The 23,067-nt window shown below is 35.1% G+C and overlaps 1 protein-coding gene across 2 annotated transcripts in view; it reads left to right on the plus strand.

The window, feature by feature from the left end:
* The window catches only part of TMEM170B (transmembrane protein 170B), a gene marked incomplete at its 3' end in the record, with an annotated part of 30,016 nt that extends 7,458 nt beyond the window's left edge, over window positions 1-22,558 (plus strand). The window contains exons 2-3 of one of the 2 annotated variants that reach the window (XM_080710753.1): window positions 11,640-11,810; window positions 22,428-22,558. In XM_080710753.1, the coding sequence (XP_080566879.1) occupies window positions 11,640-11,810; window positions 22,428-22,558 (302 nt within the window). The remainder of the gene's footprint in view (window positions 1-11,639; window positions 11,811-22,427) is intronic. The other variant, XM_080710754.1, reaches the window with a different exon arrangement.
* Between the last annotated feature and the right edge of the window lie 509 nt (window positions 22,559-23,067).

Raw genomic sequence — 23,067 nt, forward strand, 5'->3', positions numbered from 1 at the left:
ATAATCATAGACTGCACAGTGGCAGTAGCAGCACATTTAGAAGAGGTCTCATTAGACTATCAACTTCCATCTAGTGACCTTGAGCTAGGTAGATACAACCTTGGAATAAATGCTTTTCACCAAACTTTATACAAGAAGGAAGAGTAAATTTTTACCTGATTTCTGTTGTTGTGGAATAATGTAAATCTTGGAATGTAATCTGGGAGCATATATGTACTTACGAACTAGGACATGAAAACAGTTTTGAGGAATGTAGATTGCCGTATCAATAATACTAGCTTATAAAGATATTCCATTATTGCCCTTCATTTGATATGCTGTCCCATATATTTGAATGTACATTGATTTTGTGTATTTTCATAATTAACCATGGCTTATAAACAATTCTTAGATAAAGCAATCATACCGAGAATTTCAGTACTAAGGGAGAATGATATATGTCCTTTTTTAAAAATTTAATTCTTCAACTTTCTTGTAGTGTACTGTATATTGTTCTAAGGAAATTGCATGGATTTTATTTTATTCTCATAATTATCTCATTAGGTACCTATGTGAAAATGCCAGTTTCAGTTTCAATACCCTGTATGGGCAAGGTGGGGAGTTGGAATGGAGCTGGGGGAAGGCCCACTAAGTGCTGTGTGCCTGTATGTCAAGATCACTATGAACTACATTATGATGTGAGAGTGTAATGCGCCAGTAAAAGCGAGGAAGCAGGCACAGAGAATATCTTGCCCCTGTTTAGAGACTATGTAAGCCAATATTTGAAAAATTGTCAGTCTAGTTTAGCAGATATTTGAGTAACCACCATAGACATGGTGCTGTCATAGATACAAAGGTAAATAACACACAATGGCTGGTTTAAAAAAACTTATAACTTACTAACCTATACATCTTTGTATTGATTGTCTCATGCTAAATAAAACAGTTAACTCCAAATTTAGCAGCTTAGAACCAGAGAAGCATTTCTCACAGTGTCTGATCAGGAATGCTGGTCTGGCTCAGATCTTAAAGTGTCCATTCCAGCTGTCAGCTGGGGCTATGTGCTCTGCAGCCTGGCCTTGGCTGGAGGGCCAGCTTCAAAGCACATTCATGTGGCCTTTGCCAGGAGGTGGAGGGCCACTCATGGGGCAGTTCATAACATAGTTTTCCCCAGAATGAAAGATCACAGAGTGAGACAGAGACAGACACCTTTGAGTCTTAAAGCCTAATCTTCGAAGTGTTACATTACACTCATGCTATATTCTGTTGGCCACCCAGGCTAGCTCCAGAAATGCACGGAGCTGTGGTGGGGACCACTGGGGGGCTGTTTGGAGACTGGTCGTAATAGTCTTAAAATATAGGGGGAAAGAAGGAGGCTTTTAAGGGATGGCTAGAGAAAACACTGAGGGTGAGAGGATGAAGTCCTTGTAAAAGAATGCTTGATTTGTAAATGAATCATATAAAATAGTGTTTCTGGCATTCTTAAGGATTAATTTTGGTATTTTTTATTATGAGCCCTGTGCCAGTCTGGGAAAACACTGATGAACAAAGATAAAAATAGCAGTCATTGCCCATGAAGATCTCATGGTGTAGGGAAACTGCTGACTTATGGCTTGTTGAATTCAAGAAATGGGCACTAGGATCTTTAAGATAACGAAAGAAGAGATAGAGCCAAGAAAGAACCTGTGTATGGGATGGTAGAAAGAGAAAAGGTGAAGTGCTTATGGAATGGGCCAGGAGTACTGTACTGCCAGGACTTGATTATGCTGCTCTTTGTCTAGCATTTTTCTCATCAGTAATGTGAAACTAGGTTTTCATTATAAAATAAAGTTCTTTCCTCCTCAAATCCCCTACCATTAATTACTTTAATCTGTCTTGGTTTCTAAGTCTTGCCACGTATCAGAATCACCCGGTTATACAGATCCAAGACCGCACTCTATTTATGGACTTAGGCTCTTTTGAGAACAGAGGTAGGTTCATAAGGAAGCTGCATATTAAACCATCTCTTAGGTGATTTTGGTCTTGAGTTCCCAACGGATTAGCAATACTGATTTTAAAAACATTAAAATTGTTTGTGATTAATTTGTAGCTATGATGTGATATCTAATAAAACATGAAATATATAACAAAAGACATTAAAATTTTAATGATTCATTTGTTTCTAAAGGATATTTTAATGCAGTTTTTAAAAGTGACTGTCTTTGACAGTAGATTATCATTAAAATTTATCTCTTAAAATATTTTGTGTTTATAAGAGGTATTAGCCACAGAGAATGGCCCCCTTTTATGATAGTATTTTAAAATTCTAAATGACTTTTTATGAAATCTGAAGTATATGGAGGAATTAAACATTAAAAGTGTTTACATAGATACTTCTGTAAGTTAGCAGTTATTGGAATTTTTCCCTCCTGAATAATTAGAGTTCGTCTAGATTTCTGGCTGTAAATAGTCAGAAGCAAAAGAATATGAGTCAGGAAACTGTGTATTATCTTTGCAGCCAGCTAGCCAGCATTTTTCTTTAGAGGAGCCACATATTCCCAGGACCATCTTTCTTCATCTCTACTGCGTGTTTTGTTTTTGTTTTTGTTTTTTGTTTTTTGGGTTTTTTTTTTTTTTTTTTTTTTTTGGTGGTACTGGGGTTCCTGGAAGCCCTTCTACCTCCGGGCTACACTCCCAGACCTATTTTTATATTTTTATTTGGAAACAGGGTCTCTTAAGCCAGCGTGGCTGGCTTTGAACCAGTGCGATCCTCCTGTCTCCGCCTCCCAAGTGCGGGGATTACAAGTGTGCACCACCACGCCCGGCATCTCTCATACTTTCTAATGTCAGTAATTTTCATAATGATGTTAGGGAAAGGTGATGTAGGATTTTAAAGAGTTAAGGAAAGTTTAGAGATTTTATTAGGAGTTAAGGAAACAATTTATTCACTCCCATGTAAACTTTAATCTTTTAAATAAAGTAATTTTCTTTATTAAGAGGGGCTTCTTCAGGCCTTTAATGTGTTTATTTGTAGGGTAAGGTTTAGAACCAAGAAAATCATTGTTTTCTAAACACCATTTTGTAGCTCCTAATTAAGCCTTTGAAACAAACTTGGATTGAAATTTCAGGATTAAGTATCTAAAGATCCCTTCCAGTTCTGAAGTTGGTTTTTGTTTTGTTTAATCTCAGTGCTGTATATATAATTGCTTCCACAGGATTACTGTCAGAACAATATTTAAGATCTTCCTACTCTGGCTTTGCATTACTTGCTAATTTTTCTTAAGAGTGCTTTTGTTTCCTTTTTTTTTTTTTTTTTTTTGGTAGTAGTGAGTAGTGGGGATGGAACCTCCAGGATACATCCCCAGCCCTATTTTTATTCTTTATTTTGAAACAGGGTCTCACTGAGTGTTGCAAAGGGCCTCACTAACCATGATCCTCCTGACTCAGCCTCCCAAATGCTGTGGATTACAAGCATGCACCACCATGCCTGGCTTTGTTTCTTGATCTATTGTTAAATTCCTTATTTAGATTTAATTTTAGGAAGGCTTTAAATTGAGAGTTTTATTATAAATTATGCTCACTGATGTAAAAAGCTAATTGTTCTGCATTCTGTGCAAATATTCCTTGAAAATGTAACTCATGAGATTGTAAAGCATTTTACCCATTTTGAAATTTTTTAGGTTGGTGTTTAATTCCAAAAAGACATGTTTCTATTACTATTTTTTATATCACACATGTAACTTAAGTAGCTTGAGGGTATGCATGTAATAATATTAAAAGTACTATATAATTGCTGTTATAAATTCATAATAGATTCAGATTTTCACATTAATCCTTATACTTTTATAACTGAGTAATCATTTTTGAGGAAGAACAAATTAAATAAATGGCATCTTTAGGATTGTGCTTCAGCTTAAGTATAGAGCAATTTTTGAGCTATTTTAAGTAACCTTAACCTGATTTATTTAAGGCAAGAGATATTGTAATTGTTTTAAAATAAAAATCTGTTTTTCTTAGAATAGTATTGTCATAAGTTTTAAGAAGCAATATTAAGTTAAAGCAGCTCTTAAAGATGTATCACAGTTGCTTTTAAAAACTAGTGTTTTTCCTCTCAAGATGCAGAAGGAAACAAGTTAAATATCCATGAGCTTTAGCTTAAATGATAAATGAGGGTGGGCAAATATAGAAATTTGAGTGATAAAAAATGTCTCTTCTAGCTTTGGGGGAAAAATACATTTCTACTTCCAGCTTTCAAAGTTTTTTTGCTGAATATTGATTTCTTGCTTTAGAGTTTTGGGTTTTTTCTTTCAGTATTTTTTAAAGATATTATTCTATTTGTGTGTGTGTGTGTGTGTGTGTGTGTGTGTGTGTGTGTGTGTGTATTTTTTTTTTTTTGTGGGTCTGGGGATGGAACCCAGGGGCATTTGACCGAGCTACACCCCCCTGCCCTATTTTTTATTCTTTATTTTGAAACCAGTTTCACTGAGTTGCAGAGGGCCTCACTAAGTAGCTGAGGCTGTCCGCAAACCCTGATCCTCTGGTCTCAGCCTCCCGAATATTGGGATTACAAGTGTGCACTACCACGCCCGGCTTCTATTGTCTTTAGATTTGATGCTTTCTAATGAGAAGATTGCTTCTTTCTCTTATTCCTTTGTATATGTCTTTTTCCCACTGAGTACACTAAATATTTTCCCTTTATCTTTAGTTTTCTTTCATTTTATTGTAATGTATCTAGATATGTTCTGTGTGTGCTTTACTTTTGTTATTGATTAAATTCTGTTTATTTTTTTTTTAATTCACTGTGGCAATGATTTCTCTTAAAAATGTTTCTTGAAAACCTTCCTCCTTACCCAGGACTATTTACCCCATAGTATCAGTGGCATGCTTTGCTCTGAAAAACTTGAGGTATTTGAATAAAAGTCATTGAAATATTATTGATTAAATACCCAAATGCTAACACTTGATAAAATATGGAAGTAACAATTTTCAGTGGGCTCAGTCCACCCCTGAGGAACATACATTAGAGTAATCTTAAATCAATAGTCAGTAAACTTTTTTTTTTTTTACAAAATAATTCTGTTTTAATAATAGTTTTTTACTTGTAGTAAATTATAAAAATAAAAATACATTTTCAGGACTGGGGGTATAGTTCAGTGGTCAGTGGTAACATGTTTGGCGTGCATAAGGTCTTGGGTTCAATCTCTAGCACCAAAATAGAAAAAGTTTTAATGAACAGTAAATATAGTAAAGATTTTTAACTTTGTCATATGGCCTGTGTCACAATTACTCAACTCTGCCATTGTAGCATTAAAGTAATCATAGATAATACGATCGAGCATGTGTATGTTCCCCAGAAAACCTTATAGCTTCTGAAAGTGATGTTTTGTATTTTATCTGTCATGAAATACTGTTCTTCTGTGGTTTTTTTTTTTTAACCTTTTCTAATGTAAAAATCATTCTTAGGTCGTAGACTGTTTAGAAACAATTGATGGGCTGGATGTGGCTCGTTGGCCTCTAAGCTAGAGAAATTTTTTTCTTCAGATCATGAAAGAATCATCTCACAGAGAATCTAATAAAACCTGAAATGAAAAAAGCTTAAGATCACCTAATTTGAATACCGATTATAGAAAGAAATGTAGAAAATTATAAACAGCCCCCAGTTAGCCTTTACAGGCATATTTTCATCTTGAGGGATAGATTATGTTGAACATATGGTAATTTTTCAGTCCCATCTTGCTAATGACAAAATTAGAGAGGTTGGATATTCTATAATTTTGAAAATTAAAAATATATTTAGCATTTGTCCAATGAGATAGGTTTTATTTTTATGACTTTTAGATATTTTAACAAATAATATGTAACTTTAGTAGAGATTTCCATCTTTACGTTATGACTCTGAGAAAGTTGACAAAAATAGAGTCATTCAGGTCTTAACCTCTAAAGATTATTTTAGTTGGTTTTTAGATTATTCTCAGGAACAGCCATTGACTTAGTTGTTAAATGTTCTCTTTGTTTTTAACAAGGAGGGCCATTCATTATCCACCATGCTTTGACTTGCTTTTACTCAGTAATTTCTAGACATCTAGAGAAATTAATTTCTCTTAACTATATTTGTTCAGAGACTTAAAAACAAAAGCATAGAGGATAATTTGTGAGTGACTATAACCAGGGCTCATAACAGTTACAGACTGCAAACAGAATTCTTTCTATTATTATTTGCAAATGAGGCCGGAACCATAATGATTTTAATTGGCATATATACTCAAGCCACAGAGTTTAAGACCATGAGAATAGATCCTGGAGTTATGTTAGACTCATAGTTGACTTAATTTAGAAGCAGTGCTTTCAGTTGCCCTTTACTGCATAGATAAAATAATTTCCTTTTAAATAATGTGATCTTTTAACTTTTGGTTTTAGTGTGCTTTAGTACAAATATCCAGGGGCAAATTCTTCAATTGAGTACATCCCAGAGACAAATTGTTCAATGGAGCCAACAAATTAAGGAAAGGCTCTGATAGTCCTCTCTTGGCCTCTAACTAGTTTGTTTTTCTAAGGCCCGTGGACATCTATTTTTGCTCCACTCTTGGGGCTCTGCATTTCTCTTCACCTGAGCTCGTTGTAGGTTTCATGTGATTTTTAGTTGTGAGTACATCTTCAGGCTAACTTGGTTACCCAGAGAGGTCAGGAACTCTAGCAGCCCTCTTCACAAGGTAATATTAATCTGTTAGGCAATTCACAATAATAATATTATGAAACCTAGCATAACTATTTTTATGTGATAAATAATATAGTATAAATTTAAAACAAAGAGAAAAAACATGAAAGTAAATTTGAATTTGAAGCTATTCAGGTTCTGTTCAAGGGATAATTTTGAACTGACCATCAGAGGACCACTCGAAGTTCCATTTTAGTTGTATGATTCTTGTGGTATCATGATTTTTTTTTTTTAAATGTTGGACTTAAAGTTTACTTTTTCTTATTACTGGGAATATCTCTTGTTTAGGTCAATAGCAATATATTCAACAAGCAAATAATACTGTGTTTTATAATGTTAGATAATCCCTTGCTCATAGGGAATATAGTCAAATTATTGTCCCTTCTCCTTTTGCCATGTAGGGGCGAAGATCTGCTAAACTAGCCAGGCGTGGTGGCACACGCTTGTAATCCCAGAATTTGGGAGGCTGAGACAGGAGGATCATACAGGTTCAAAGCCAGCCTCAGCAACTGATTGAGGCTCTAAGCAACTTAGTGAGACCCTGTTTTCAAATAAAGTATAAAATAGCTCTGGGGATGTAGCCCAGAGGTAGAAAAGTCTCTGGGTTCCACCTCTAGTTACACACACACACACACACACACACGCAAAAAAAAAAAATATCTGCTAAGCTTCCTAAGTGGGCTTGGGATATAGACAAATTGTTGACTTCTCTTAATGAAGAGTATGTGACTGTCAGAGCTTTTCCTTTCTCAGAGTAAGACGTGAAAAGAGTTTCCTGATGGAAATAGCCCCTCTCTACTCCTTATGTCATCATTGCTTTATATTCTTACTTTAATACATTCATTTGGGGAAATGACATCTTTTAATATATAAATATCCTTTGAGCAAATTAAGTTTTAAACTTTTTAATGTATTTGCTAGAAATTGAACCTTTTTGTTTTGGAATGACAGTATGATATAAAAGGACTAATTTCCCCAAAGCCAACAGAGAATAACCTTTAATAGGCAAGCTATGTCTATTTTTCTTTAATTATCAGTATCTATATCTTATACTACTTGGAAATGTGCATGGTGTGTGTGTGTGTGTGTGTGTGTGTGTGTGTGTGTGTATTTGTACTGGGGATTGAACCCAAAGGCATTATAATTCTGAGCTACACTGGCCCTTTTTATTTTTATTTTTTAAAAGTGTCTTGCTAAATTGCTGAGGATGGCCTCAAACCTGTGATCTTCCTGTCTTAGCTTCCCAAGTACTGGGATTACAGGTATGTGGTATCATGCCTGGCTACGTGCATGGTATATCAACACACATTGTAAAATATATCAGATGTCTCTTCCAAATCTATTTTGTTTGAGTCCATTCATTGTGCCAAATCTTATGAATTTGGCAGGATAGAGCTGTTTATTTTAAATCTTTTAAAATATTTTTCCCTCATTTTTAAAATTAAACTTTTTATTTTGAGATGATTGTAGATTCACATACAGTAATAAGAAATAATAGAGTTTTAGACCCAATGTTAATTTCTTATAAATAACCATATTAATATCACAACCAGAATATTGACATTGATGCAATCTACCATCTTATTCTGCTTTCACTGCTATTATATATTGTATTGTGTGTGCATGCACGTGTGTATATTTAATTTACCACCACCACAGTCAAAATATGGAACAGATCTATTGCCACAAATATTTCTTATGTTGCCCTTTTATTGCTCTCATCTTTTTCATTTTAAGATAGTTTTTGTTTTTTTAAGTATTTTTCCTTTATGGTTTTAAAATAATTGCTTTAGATTTATATTCATAATTTTAAAATGTTTACCTATTCCTTAAAATAGTGGCTGAAATCATATATGATGAAATTCACTTACTGTTCCTCATGCAGAATACTTCTGTGGCCAGATGTGTGGGCTTTTTCCCTCACACCAAGAAATTCTCTGTGGTGTTCTATAATTCAATTCAATTTTGACACTATATGGAGTTAGTGTTAGAACCCCAGATTAAGAACTCAGTCCTATTTATGTTAAGTGAGATTAGTCAAGGATAGAAAGAGAAGGGAGCCGGGCACGGTGGCGAAGCTTGTAATCCCTGCGCTTGGGAGGCAGAGACAGGAGGATTGTGCAGGTTCGAAGCCAGCCGTGCGCGCTGGCTTAGGAGACCCTGTTTCCAAATAAAACTGTAAAAATAGGTCTGGGAGTGTAACCCGGAGGTAGAAAGGCTTCCAGGAACCCCAGTACCACCAAAAAAAAGAAAGAGAAGGGACATATGTTTTCTCTAATATGTCCAAGCTAGGGAGTAGTAATACCAGAGGGACTCCAGATGATGGAGGGGAAATCTCAGCAAAGCTTGAATGGAAGGATAGGAGAGGAAGAAAGCTGAGGTTGTTCAATGGAGGAGCTACATACGAATATGTGTAATAGCATAAATACAACATGGTTAACCTGGACAACTCTATATTGGCGGGGAGGGAAATGGAGGAGGAAGGCCATGAAGCACAATGTAAATGTACACCACTCTCAATATGTTCCACTTATAAAAAATTAAAATTAAAAAAAATAGAAGAAAAAAAAAAAGACTGCCTCCACTTCAAATGCCAGACTCAAATGTGTACTTCCCATACTTCTGATGGGCTATAAATTGGAAATTACTGTGCCTCTCTCCTGGGCTTTGATTATTTGCTATGGTAACTTACAGAACTCAGGAAAGCACTCTGTATTTCCTGATTTTTATAGAGGATACAAGAGCCAGATAAAGAGATGCATAGTCAGTGAGTGAACAAAATGGTAGTCTTGAACTTCCACATCTTTGGTCATGTCACCCTCCCAGTACCTAGATGTGTTCAGCACCCAAACTACATTGAATTTTGTAGTTTAGAAACTTACGGGGTTTAGTGTTCAGACCTCCCTCTTCTTGGAAATAGGTGGATGAGGCTGAATTATCCAGCCTTATAATCACCTAGTTTTCCTCGAGGCCAGCTCTATCTTCAAGAGGCTATGTGGGTGCTCCACCCTCAGTCATCTCATTAGTGTAAACTCAGTGGTATAATTGATCGTGTATGTCTGTCAGGAAATTTTAAGGATTTTAGGAGTTCAGTGCCAGGAAACTCAAAAACCAAATACATTTATTATACCATAAAATATAAAACACCATTTTTAAATACATAGTTCAGTAAAGTTAAGTCTATTCAAATTGTTTTGCAGTAGATCTCTAGATCTTTTTCATCTTGCAACAAACTCTACCTACGAGACCCAACAACCAGACTTTCCTACCTCCCCCACCGTCAGCAACCATTGCATTTTCTCTTTGTGTGAATTTGACTACTTTTAGATTATTCATGCAAGTGGAATCCTGTAGTATTAGTACTTAAGTGTCACATTTCACTTAGCATAATGTCCTCAAGGTTCTTCCACATTAAACTGTGACAGAATTTCCTTATCTTTTAAACCTGAATAATTTTTCATTACATGTATATGACACATTTTATTTATCCAGTCATGCACTGATGAAAGATGCTTCAATATCTTGGTTATTTTGAAAAATGCTACTCTGAGAGTGGTTGTGCCAGTGTCTCTTGGAGAGTCTACTTTTAATCCTTTTGGATATGTACCCAGAAGTAGAATTGCTGGATCACATGGTAATTCTATTTTTAATTTTTTTGACGAACTTGCTATAATGTGTTTCATAGCCACTAAACCCATTTTAAGTTCCCAACATTTTATATCCATGCTTTAATGATGACTAGATAAATTTGTTTTAAATAATTCATTTTATGTACTTTAATAATTATATAATTGATTTATTTTTACACTTGACAGAGTAAATACTATTAGCACAACTGGAAATGAGATCATTTGCATTATAGAATGTTTGTATACCAAGGGTGATCCTCAAGGTGACTGGAGCTAGTTTACATAAAAAGAGGGACTTATTACAAAGAAACTGACACATTGTGTTGTATCTGAGTTTAGTAATATGATAGGCCTTAGACATCACTGGAATAAGGGAGTTTATTATCTCTTGTCTTTGGTGGATCAGTTTTTCTTTCTTTATGTATGGTGGCTTCTATTGTGTTATGAGGAAATGGATTGAGTTTCAGCTACCCAAAGACCAAGGAGACTAGTTGGTCCCAATCTAGAATTCTTAGGGAAAAGGAATGATTGGTTTGCCTTAGATCGATTGTTGGCTCTATGATACCTCACAAATATCGTCAGGGAAATTGATTTGTACAAGAACATAGCATCATTATCAGTGGGCAGTGTAGATTGACTAAGAGGCAGCAGGATACGAGGGAAAGAGGAAGGAATGCTAGAGTGAAAGATGTCCTTGGTCAGTGTTGATGAAGCAAGGCATCAGTGAGTGGTTAGTTGAAGCTATACTGAAGAAAGAATAATGGAGCTTAAAAAGTTCCAGGTAAAGGGCTACTGGAATGGTCAGAGACAAAATAATCTCACTGATTCTTTAGTATAAAAAGTTGAGGGCCACAAGGGGAACTGCTTTACATTTTTAAAGTTATAAAATATAAAATTAATTGGTCTCTGGAATGATTTGAGTTAGGGGATATTTATTAAAATTAAAAATCTTAATGTTAACATTTAGTATTAAAACTAGAAAAGCATAGATCAAACAGCAATTAATTAACTTTATAATTCATTCCAAGAACTTTGCAAATATATTAGGAGACAAATTGATGGATAATAGCTATATAATAGGGACAGATAAAGGAAATTAGAGTATGGCCTAACCTTCTGCAATTATGGAAGGAATTCTTTCCCTGTCAAGCATTAGTATGATGGTAATGATTATGATTGATTTCGTGCTACTGTGGTTCTGGTGCTACTGTGCTAGGCATTTTTATATGCATTACTTTATTTAACCTTCCCCCAAGATATGGGTGCTTATGATTTGTTTACTGAATTTTTAAAGATGTTTTTCAGCAGAAGGATTAACACTTGGCTTTTCCTTTCAGAGATGTGGTACTGGATCTTCCTCTGGGCTCTCTTCTCCTCTCTGTTTGTCCATGGTGCTGCAGGAGTGTTGATGTTTGTGATGTTGCAGAGGCACAGGCAGGGAAGAGTGATCTCTGTCATCGCAGTCAGCATTGGATTTCTGGCTTCTGTAACTGGAGCAATGATTACCAGTAAGTTGCTTTTGTTTTGTTTAATTTTATATGCCCTTATTGTTTTGATAACTATTCTTATTGTAAGTGTAACATTAGCATATTTCATGTAGTTTTTTTTTTTTTTTTTTTACAATACAGTGAATGGAACCCAGGGGCATTTTACCTCCAAGTGACACCCCCAGCCCTATTTTTTATTCTTCATTTTGAAACAGGGTCTCACTGAGTTGCAAAGGGCCTCACTAAGTAGCTGAGCCTGGCCACCAACCGTGATCCTCCTGTCTCAGCCTCCCAAGTGCTGGGATTACAAGTATGTGCCACTATGCTCTGCTCATGTAAAATATTTTTCAGTATTTTTATGTATTGTCCCTAGAATGTAAGCAGATAGTTGCACTTTATAATTTGAAGACTCATTATGCAAGGTTTTATGGAAAATAGAAAAAATCATAAAAATTAACAAGGGCCAAGCAGTTCCATGAGAAAATTTATCTCCTGGTGAATATAGTTACTACTTTAAAGGTAATCGCTGTCTAGTAAGGAAGAAAGGTAGGCACAAAAATACAAAAGTGACAGTTGTCATAAAAGTAATGGAAATGTAGCCTTTAGGTCTTTGGTGTCATCTGCCTGTGACTACAAAATATAACTGCTTTCCTTTTTAAGAGTAAACAAATTTTTATGACACAGATCTTCTCTGGCCTACTAGTAATTAGCCACTTTTGAGTGCTCTCTAGCAATCTGCAAGTTTTCTTTTGTGTTGTCTCTTGCACGTTCATACATGTTCCCAGGTTTGTCTGCCCAACTTTTCTTGACTCCAAATTTGTCCCCCAACTCTAGCCTTGGCTTCAGAGTTAAGTCTGGCTTCTGCTGCTGCCAGCTGAGTAGAACTTCATACATGCAGTTAGACTGGAGAGTGCAACTGCTTCTTTTAATATGGCTGTGCCTGTATCTGGCTGCTTCTCTGCTGCTATTGATTTCTGTCCCACCATTGAATTATAGAGGCTTATACTGTGTTCACGTCTGATCTGCTTTCATATGTCTGAGGCAGCTCACTACTGCCACTGAATCTGTTTGGGTGCTCCTTATGCGAGGCTTCCTTCTTTTAGTTGCTTCTTGCCCCAGAGACAAAAAGGCCTTATCTTTATAATTCAAAGGCTTCCCATCTTGATTAGTTTCAGAATGACTGATAGTCCTCTGCCTTCAGGAAGGCCTTGTTCTTATGTCTCTGGGTTTGTCCTCTGGCATTAATAATACAGTCATAAAATATTTGTGAGGAATAGTGAGTAGTTTCTTTTTTTTTAACCTTTTTACTATTTGATTTTTCTATTACATGTCTTAAGTTTGTATAGTTGCTTTTGTTTCTGCATTTAGCTTATACTTTTATCATATGGGACCTCACCTATATTGCTTTAGATAGGGTTTTAAACAAGAACTCAGATTTAGCTAAAGCGTACATATGCATAATTGATTGGGAGGAGACCAACCTGGAAGGAGAATGGGGCCAAATCCTGGGGCTTGGAAAGCCTGCTTGAAAATTTGGACTTTTATCTTGAAGCCCATTGGAAACAAATGGACATTTTTGAATGGAGTTGATAAGGGATTAAGTACTTCAATGGGAATATTTATTTTCTATTTGAATATATGTAAAAACTAAAAGAGACCTTGAAAGAGCAGAGGTTTTATCCATTTTCATCACTGTTTTACCCCAACATTCAAATATGACCAGGAACCTGGAAGATGATCCAAGATTACTGTTTGTTTGTTTGGTTGGTTAGATAGATAGAGGGAAGAAAAGAAGGGGAGAGGGAGAAAGTTAAAGAAGTAAGAAGAATTAAGAGGTATTAACTACTAAGCCTAAGATCAAAATGTGAACTAGAATAAATAATTGCCGTGGGTTGGGAAGGAAGGAGTTTTGATGTAAGAACTATGCCAAAGGACAACAGAAAAGTCAGTTGTTATTCACTGTGGTGATGCTCAGAAAGACATGAGGGGCTGGCTATGTTTTTGATGTGGGCTACTGTTGTTACTGGATCTGTGAGCAGAGGAGAGAAGGAGCTGCTTGTTCAGAATTTGAAAGTAGTATGTATATATATGCATTATAGTAAACCTTTAATAGAGTTTGAGAAATACAATTCTACTTCATTTAGCTCTAATGATGTGCTATATGTTTTTATAGCACACTTTCAATTTAGTCAAGAATAAAATAAGTTCTGGGGATGGTGGCACACACTTGTAATCCCAGCATTTGGGAAGCTGAGATGGGAGCATCATGGTTCGCGTCCAACCTCAGCTACTTAGTGATGCTCTCTGCAACTTAGTGAGACCCTGTTTCAAAATAAAGAATAAAAAAAAGGGCTGGGGGTGTAGCTCTGAGGTAGAATGCCCCTGGGTTCTATCCTCAGTACCACATAAGAAAATTAAAATAAAACAATAAGTGGATGATTTAGAAACATTTTTTTTATTTTTTATTTTTTGGTGGTGGTATTGTGGGTGGAAAACAGAGGCTTTCTGCCTCTGGGTTATACTCTCAGACCTATTTTCTATGTTATTTGGAAACGGGTCTCACTAAGTTGCTGAGAGCCTCACTAAGTAGCTGAAGCTAGCTTCGAACCTGTGCAATCCTCCTGCCTCAGCTTCACAAGCGCGGGATTACAAGCATAAGCCAACACGCCTGGCTGTAATGTATGTATGTTTGTATGTTTGTTTGTTTGTTTGTTTGTTTATTTATTTATTTATTTATTTATTTATTTATTTATTGGTGGTACTGGGGTTCCTGAAAGCCCTTCTACCTCCGGGCTACACTCCCAGACCTATTTTATATATTTGAAACTGGATCTCTTAAGCCAGCGCGGCTAGCTTCGAACCTGCGCGATCCTCTTGTCTCCACCTCCCAAGTGCAGGGATTACAAGCGTGCACCACCACACCCGGCTATAATCTTATATTTTAAAAGCCTTAAAAATACAAGTCTGACACAAATTCAAATTAAAATTTTTGCCCACATCAGCAATAAAATGTTTAAATTTCTTTTGGCTAATTTCTCACTTGCAAAGATGAAAACTAGTCAATGTGAATATTTAACCATATTTATTTTCTTATGCAGGTTGTAAGTGCTAGCGCACTCAGCTATATGCTCAGCTCAGCAAACAATTGCTGGATATTCATATTCAGTAAGATACTGATTGCATAACGATACATATCTACTGTATTAGTTACTTAGATTATATTTCCAAAAGAGAGTGATTTTTTTTTCCATTTTGATTTGTATTGATAGCTAAGGCCAGGATTAGAAAAAACTGTTTTTTTCCCCCTATATTTATAGTGCCTGATATTAGCTGTTTACTTAAGCTGGTCTAAAGGTATAAATGACATTTCATTGTTGGTTTAATTGCATTTCTCTGATTGCTGATGAGGTTCAGCATCTCTTCCTATGCTTATATATTTAGATTTCCTTTTCTGCTTGTTGTTTCTTTAAATTCTATGCTTTGGATGCTTTTGATTCCTTCTTACTAAAATATAGATGTTCATACATTAAGTGTTCATACATTACATACATATAGGTGTTCATTAGAGATGTCAATCTCTTGTCTTTGAACTTTGCAAATAACTTCTTTCAGTCTTTTTATTAGTTATCTTCACCTATGGTGTTATTTATTCAATAGAAATGTTTAATTTTGATGTGAAAAGCCTAAATTGTTCTTTTTTCTATTTAAGAAATTTCTGAGACCAGCGTGGTGGTACACGCTTGTAATCCCCACAGTTGGGAGGCTGAAACAGAAGGATCGCTCAGGTTCGAAGCCAGCCTAAGCTGCCTCAAGAGACCCTTTTTCCAAATAAAATATAAAATAGGTCTGGAAGTATAGCCCAGAGGTAGAAGGCCCCTGGGTTACATACCCAGTACCACCAAAAAAAAAAAAAAAAAAAGAATAGAAAAAAGAAATTTCTGTTCTCACCAAGGTCAAAATGTATTCTAATATATTTTCTTATGTTACTTTTATAGTTTTACTTTTTATATTAATATCTAGTCAACTCATCTAGAGCAGGAATCAGTAAACTCTTTTTTATAGAGCTAGACAGTACTTATTTTAGACTACAGGCCCTTATGTTTATAACAGCTCTTGACTCTGCCATTTTAGCACTAAAGCAGACTAGACGTACAGAATGAATGGGCAGAAGTTCTGGCATTCAGGCCATAATTTATCCCCTGGTCCAAAGTTGACCTTTGTCTTTGGTATTAGCTAGAATTTTAAGTGGTGTTTTTCCCCTCACACTGGTAATTCAGTTTTTATCTCACTATCCCCTAAAACATTCATCATTTCCTCATGGATTCATAGTTCCATCTTTAGTGTGTACTACATTCTCCATGTATAGGAAGCTATCAGAACTCTGCTCTGATTTTCAGGCCTTTTTAACCTGTTCTAGGAACAGGCCACATTTTTTTTATGCCTATGGTTTTGTGGTATATCATAATATCTATTAGGGTTAAATAGGTCCTTCTTATTACTTGTGAGCCTTTATTCTTTTATGTAAATTTTAGAATATGTCTTTTGAATCCCTAAAAAATTATGACTATAATTTTTGTGTGTGTGTGATACTAGGGATTGAACCCAGAGCATTCTACCTTTAAACTTCACCTCTAGCCCTATTTTTAAATTTTTATTTTGAAACAGGGTCTCACTATATTGATGAGAGTCTCACTACTTGCTGAGGCTGTCCTAGAACCTGTGATCCTCCTGTACAGCTTCCCAGAGTACTTATGTTTAAGGATGAGCTACTAGACCCAGATACAATTTTTACTAAGATTTAGTTGGATATAAAAATTAAATTGGGAAGAATTGGCATATCAAATATGCTACCCAAGCTGGACGTGGTGGCGCACGTTTGTAATCCCTGCGCTTGGGAGGCGGAGACAGGAGGACTGCACAGGTTCAAAGCCAGCCTCGCTGGCTTAAGAGACCGTTTCCAAATAAAAATATAAAAAATAGATGTCTGGGAGTATAGCCTGGAGGTAGAAGGGTTTCCAGGAACCCCAGTACCACCAAAAAAAAAATGCTACCCCAAAACATAATATACTCCATTTGTGGGTATCTTCTTTGTCTTTCATTAGAGTTGCATTAATGTTTTTTTCCAATAGGAAGGCTGCATATATTTTGATAAGCTAATTCCTGATTACATGTCTTATATTTTGTGTGCATGATATCTTTCTTTATAACATTGTTTAGTCTTGTTAATATGGAAAATACTTGTAAGTTGTGTTTATGAAAGCTAACTAAAGGGATACTCTCTTTTGGGGACACCCCCTTGTATTCGGGGGAAACTTTTGTCTTTTTTCTTGACTTAAAACATTCATATTTCTATATGAAAAAGAAAGGTTAATGAAAAACTACCTTTTTGGAGAGCTGAATATACTACTGGCAAGCTAAGGAAGAGTTAAGACAGAAAAGTAAAATATACATTTTAATAGACTATTTTCAGTAATAAAGATGACAACGTTTGATGAAGAGCTACATATGTCTAAATATAAAGTGTAAAAATTGTTTTAAGGAGAATAGAAAGTATAAATATCACAATAATTATTTTTTAAACAATTGAAATATTAAAGGACCCTTTCTCTCAAATTCCTTCATGCCCAAATGAGGGTTTTCAGGTTAGAAAGAATGAAAGCTGTGCACAACTTATTTTCTGAGGCCAATGAAAGTCTATTGCTAAATAAGATAAAGATAACACAAGAACAGAAAAGTTAAGGTTCTTCAAGTTTTGAATGTTGTCTTTGGATTGAAAGATGGCTCAGTATCAGATATAACCACGGCTGTATTCCAGTAAAATATTATGTACAGACACTAAAATTTGTATTTTATTTAATTTTCATGTATCACAAAATATCCTTCTTTAGATTTTTTTCATCCATTCAAAGATTTAAAGGCCATTTCTAACTTTCATGCTGTACAAAAACAGGCAGTGGGCCAGATTTGGCCTGTAGATTTTAGTTTTTCTATCCCTGTCAACTACAAATCCAATCAATGCACTATTAAGGGGAATTCTGCCCTTAGTATTTCTGTCAGGAAGGGTACAGGGCAAATCACATCGCTTTTCATTGGTATGCCCCCTGCAGACGCTGCATGCTGCTATATACTGGCATTTTCTATGCATTGATGGTTTTTCTCCATCCTAGGTTTATGTTTTTATTCACCATCAGAGCAGCTTAGCAGTATTGCTTTCTCCATTTCATATTCACCATACTAGTCTTTTCTTTTGGGACTTTCCTTTATTTCTGATTCTTTCTACCTACTATTGTTCACATTGGAAGTTCCAAACATGTATCATTTATTTTGAGCTCTTTGACCCACTTTTGTCCTCTTAATTCTTGCATAAAAATTTAGTATCATAGTTTGCTAATAAAATGAAGGCTATATGTATTCTTTCAGCTGGCTTTTGATAAGCAGAAAACACATTAAAGAAAGTGAAATCTAAAATACACATTGGGAAAACTAAAATACACATTGGGAAAAGATATTTGTTAAAATAAATACCTGTTAAAAGATTCATGTCCAAAATTTGTTAAAAACAAAAATTATGAGCTGGGTGTGGTGACTTATACTTGTAGTCCCAGCATTTGGGAGGCTGAGACAGGAGGATCGTAGTTCGTGGACAGCCTCAGCTACTTAGTGAGGCTCTTTGCAACTCAGTGAGACCCTATTTCAAAATAAAGAATAAAAAAATAGGGTTGGGGTTTTAGCTCAGAGGTAGAATGTCTCTGGGTTACAACATCCTCAGTACTGGGAAAAAAAAAAAAATTATGAGTCAAATCAGAAAAAGACAACCCAAAAGAAATGTGGACAATAGATTTGACAAGCATTTCAGAGTAGAAACTCTTAAGCCAATAGTAGTGAACAAAAGCTTAGTCACATTAACTGTCAGGGAATTGTGAATTAATTATAGAGATAACAGCTCTTATCTGATTGTCAGAGAAAATAAGATATTAACTGTTTCTGAAGATATGGATTGATTGAAATAAAAATTGGCACAGCTAATTCAGAAAAGCAATATGGCGTTGCCTCTTAAAGCTGAAAACACACACTCTACAGGGCTGAGAGATTCATCTTTTACCTGTGAGTTTTGGAGAAACTTCGTGTTTGTGTGCCAGGGATCAAGTACAAGAATGATCAAGGGAATGGTGTTTGTGATTATAAAGGATTAGAAACATATGTCATGGGCAGTAGAATGGATAAGTTGTGGTACACACATACTTGGAATATTGTCTGGCAGAGGAAAATGAATAAATTATAGTTGCATAGAAGGGAATGTGTTTATTCCCTGCTACAAATAAATTTATTTCTTGCCACTTAAAATCAAGAGTTTAGTGAATTTTGTCATTTGGTACAAATATTTTTTATTAAAAATAGGATCAAAGATATCTTGCTTTTAGAATAAAAGTTGTCTGAAATTACAGGGAAATTTAAGTAAGTTAGATACAGAGATTCAATTTAAAAAGTAAATTTAAATATAAATGGCTTCTTTGACTAACAGTCTCAAACCAGTGCTCTTCTCAGAAGTAATCTCTATTTTGAGTTTGATATGTATCCCCCAGATTTAATTTAACATTATATTCATTCATAGACACATATGCATACACACATATATACCTATGTTTGTACTAGTAGGAAATGTTCAAAGTTTTCTGTTGTTTTTTCTTTGTTGTATAACTGATGAGTCTTAAGTTCCTTCTACATCAGCTCATAAAGAGCTTTTTCTTTTGAAATTGTAGGAGTTTAATGGCATGCACTTTGTACAGTTTACCCTTTCTCCAGCTGATGGACAGATGTTTTGTTTTTGTTTGGTTATGGAAAGTGCTGGCACTGATTATTATGTGTTCATGGGAATATACTCCTTTGTCTATATTCTTAATACTAACCATCTATTTGTTTTATGCATAGCAAGTATTTTTTTAGTCTCCCTCGATGCCAAACCTTTATAGTTTTTGCTTTATTTTTTGGTAATCTTTAGGATCCTAAACATATTTGATTATATTTTATAGTTTACACTTGTGCATTTACTTTTAGCGTTTAGTTTTTTATCTGAAATTTATTTTGGGGAATGGTGTGAAGTAGGGACCCAAATTTATTTCTTCCAACTGGCTCCCTTGTTATTCCAGCAGGTTTTGAGTGGTAAACTGAGATTTCTGAGATTTATTTTATCATTTACCCCTGCTGTGACTAGTAGCCAAAGTTCGCAGAGTGCTCACTAAGACCAGCCACTGTTCTAAGTACCGTGCAGAGTCGTCTCTTGCTCTGCACACCACCCACCCATTCACAGCTGAGGAAGTGAAGTGATTGCCTAGTATAATAGGCTGCTAAGTAGTGGAACTACTAGTATTTTTTCTTTTTTTTTTTGGGTGGTACTGGGGATGGAATCTTTCTCCGGGCTACACTCCCAGACCTATTTTATATATATTTTTTTAAATTTGAAAACAGGGTCTCTTAAGCCAGCAAGACTGGCTTCAAACCTGTGCGATCCTCCTGTCTCTGCCTCCCAAGCGCGGGGATTACAAGGTGTGCCACCACGCCCGGCTGGAACTACTAGTTTTAAAACCCAGGCTTTTAACCTTATATAAGCCTGGGAAGTTTGAATTGACAGATTTATTTGCATTATCCTACACAGCCTGAGCTAGTAATTGCTATGATTTTCCCTTCTTGGATCATGGTTGAAAACTTAGTGTCTGGAGAAATGGAAGCCAAGTTATATATTTTATTTTTTGCAGTACTGGGGATTAAGCCCAGGGACATTCAAACTACCTCTGAATACACCCCAATACACCCCAGCCTTTTTTTTTTTTTTCCATTTTGAAACAGGGTCTCACTAAGTTGCAGAGGGCCTCACTAAGTAACTGAGGCTGGCCATGAAACTGTGATCCTCTGTCTCAGCCACCCAAGTACTGGAATTACAAGTGTGTGTGTGTCACCATGCACGGCCAGATTATATTTTTTAAATACTGAAGATCGTCATAGAAATCCAGGGTAAATCCAAAGAAAAAGCAAATACTCCCCATTGAATTTATTTTAATTTATAATTTATGATAACAAGGTAAAAGAAAGACCTTTAAGGTTTTTAAAAATAGTTCTGAAATTTGACTATATGAACAATTGTGCAAATGATATTATTACTTCAGTAAATAAATGTGGGTGCCACTGGGAGTTTTATTTAATATTTACTCTGTTATGATTTGCCTTATTATTTTCTGAATTCTTTGATCTCTTTTCACTTAAATAAGAAATGATGGAATGATTTGGGGGTATATAGCCAGACTAACCTGCATTTAAATCCTGACTCTTTTACTTAAAATGTATTTCCTTGGGATAGTAATTAAATCTCTCTCAACCTCTGTTTTTTCATCTTTAAATTAGGTGATAATACTGAGGGGGTGGTATGATATTTAAATAAGATAATATTTGTAAAGTTCCTAGCAAGATACATAGTATGTGGTGACTATACTATATTAATTTCTTTTTATTTTAAAACATGTATATTAAAACCTTTGGCATAGATTGATGATTTGCTTTTCCCACTTGTATAGGATACTATAAGGGATACATAAAATAACTTTTATTTCAGATATTTTAACTTATATACAAAGAGTTAATTTTTGAATGACTTCTTTTTAAATTAGCAAGTAAAAACCATATCATTAACTAATATTTACGAATTGGTTTCTATCTCAAGTAATTGTCAATTCAGTATTTTTGAATAATTTGTTTCAGTTCTTTTATGTTCTTTCATTTAACTGTCCTTGTTTTTGTAGACAGTTTTTTTTTCCTAGAGCAATAGTTTTGAAGCTTTCTCAGTCTGTAAGATATCATTATAATTTAAAGCTTCCTTCTTTATGATTTATAAATGTACTTTTAAAATTAGCCACATAGAGATCCACATCATTATATATAAGGTGTTAAGATGAAGTGTTGAATTAGATAGACCCTGAGGCCCTTTATAACTCAAGATTCTTTCATTCTGGGGAGTATGCATTATTTAATTTTTTCTAGAACAGATGTAAAGTCTATTCATTTTTACTAGATGTCAAGATACTAATCTCCAAATAACTTGCAGTTGTAGGCTTTATTAAAAGTTTCAGTAAATTATTTTATATGGTAAATTATAAAGTGAATCAATCATATAAACTTTTATTAGACATTTGGAAATCCATTTTGCTCAAGTAGAAAAGATACCTTTAATATTAAATTTTTCTTTAATAAATTAGAAATTAAATCAAGTAGTTTTGCTACATTATCATTATAATTATCAACATATTATATGGTATGTTTATAAAAAGGCTGATGAGGTCTGAGCAATTGAATGCCCAGGGAAAGATTTTAAGATTTATTAATTTTTATGAACATTTGGTATTATGTATGCATACTATAATTACCTATATATATATATATATATATATATATATATTTTTTTTTTTTTGGTTGAGTAGAAGAGGCTGTTTTTCATTTAATTGGTTAAAAGTACTATGGTAAGGATAACTTATGAATCACATGAAAACCTATAGAATTTATCAGAGGAGATGAGGTATTCTGTTTTGATGACATGAAAGGAGATCCTGGGCTCAGCCATGCAGAGCACTGTGCTTTGTCTCCCTCATGCAGGTGCAGCAGTGGCGGGCATCTACAGAGTAGCAGGAAAGAACATGGCCCCTCTGGAAGCACTGGTGTGGGGCGTTGGGCAGACTGTATTGACATTAATCATCTCCTTCTCAAGGATCCTCGCTACACTTTGAGGTTTCTGTGGGAATGTCTTGTTTCACATAAAGAGATAGTTGTACAGATTCCCGGAAAATGGCATTGTTAACAAGTGGAAACAAAATTGTACAAGAATGTGGACTTTCGCGGGTAAAAACAGGAGGAAGACCTTGAGCTGTGTGGACAGACTGCCCTCTGGTGTCCAAGTGATTGCACTATCGCACTGCACCTTACGTGCCTCTGCCCAGGCAAGGTGCACCAAGACACTCTGTGAAGCCTCAAGAAAAGCGCCTTGTTTAGCTGCCAACCAGGTTAACACTGGTGTTGAAATCATTGTTCTTAACAGTGTTGTGTTAAGGTGCAGGGATGTTCTGAGGAATTGATATATGTGCCAAACTTTTATTTGTTGTTAACATTGATCATGTGACAATTTGCAAATGTAGATGTAGATGAGTGCTGTGAACATATTTGACATGAATTCAGGTAATGTCCTAAGAGTTTCATTTTGTAAGGCTAAATCCCGTCTGAGTGCTAAATACTGAACAGT

This window comes from Muscardinus avellanarius, assembly GCF_963383645.1.
Source record: "Muscardinus avellanarius genome assembly, chromosome: 14".
NCBI classification, from domain to species: Eukaryota; Metazoa; Chordata; class Mammalia; order Rodentia; family Gliridae; genus Muscardinus; species Muscardinus avellanarius.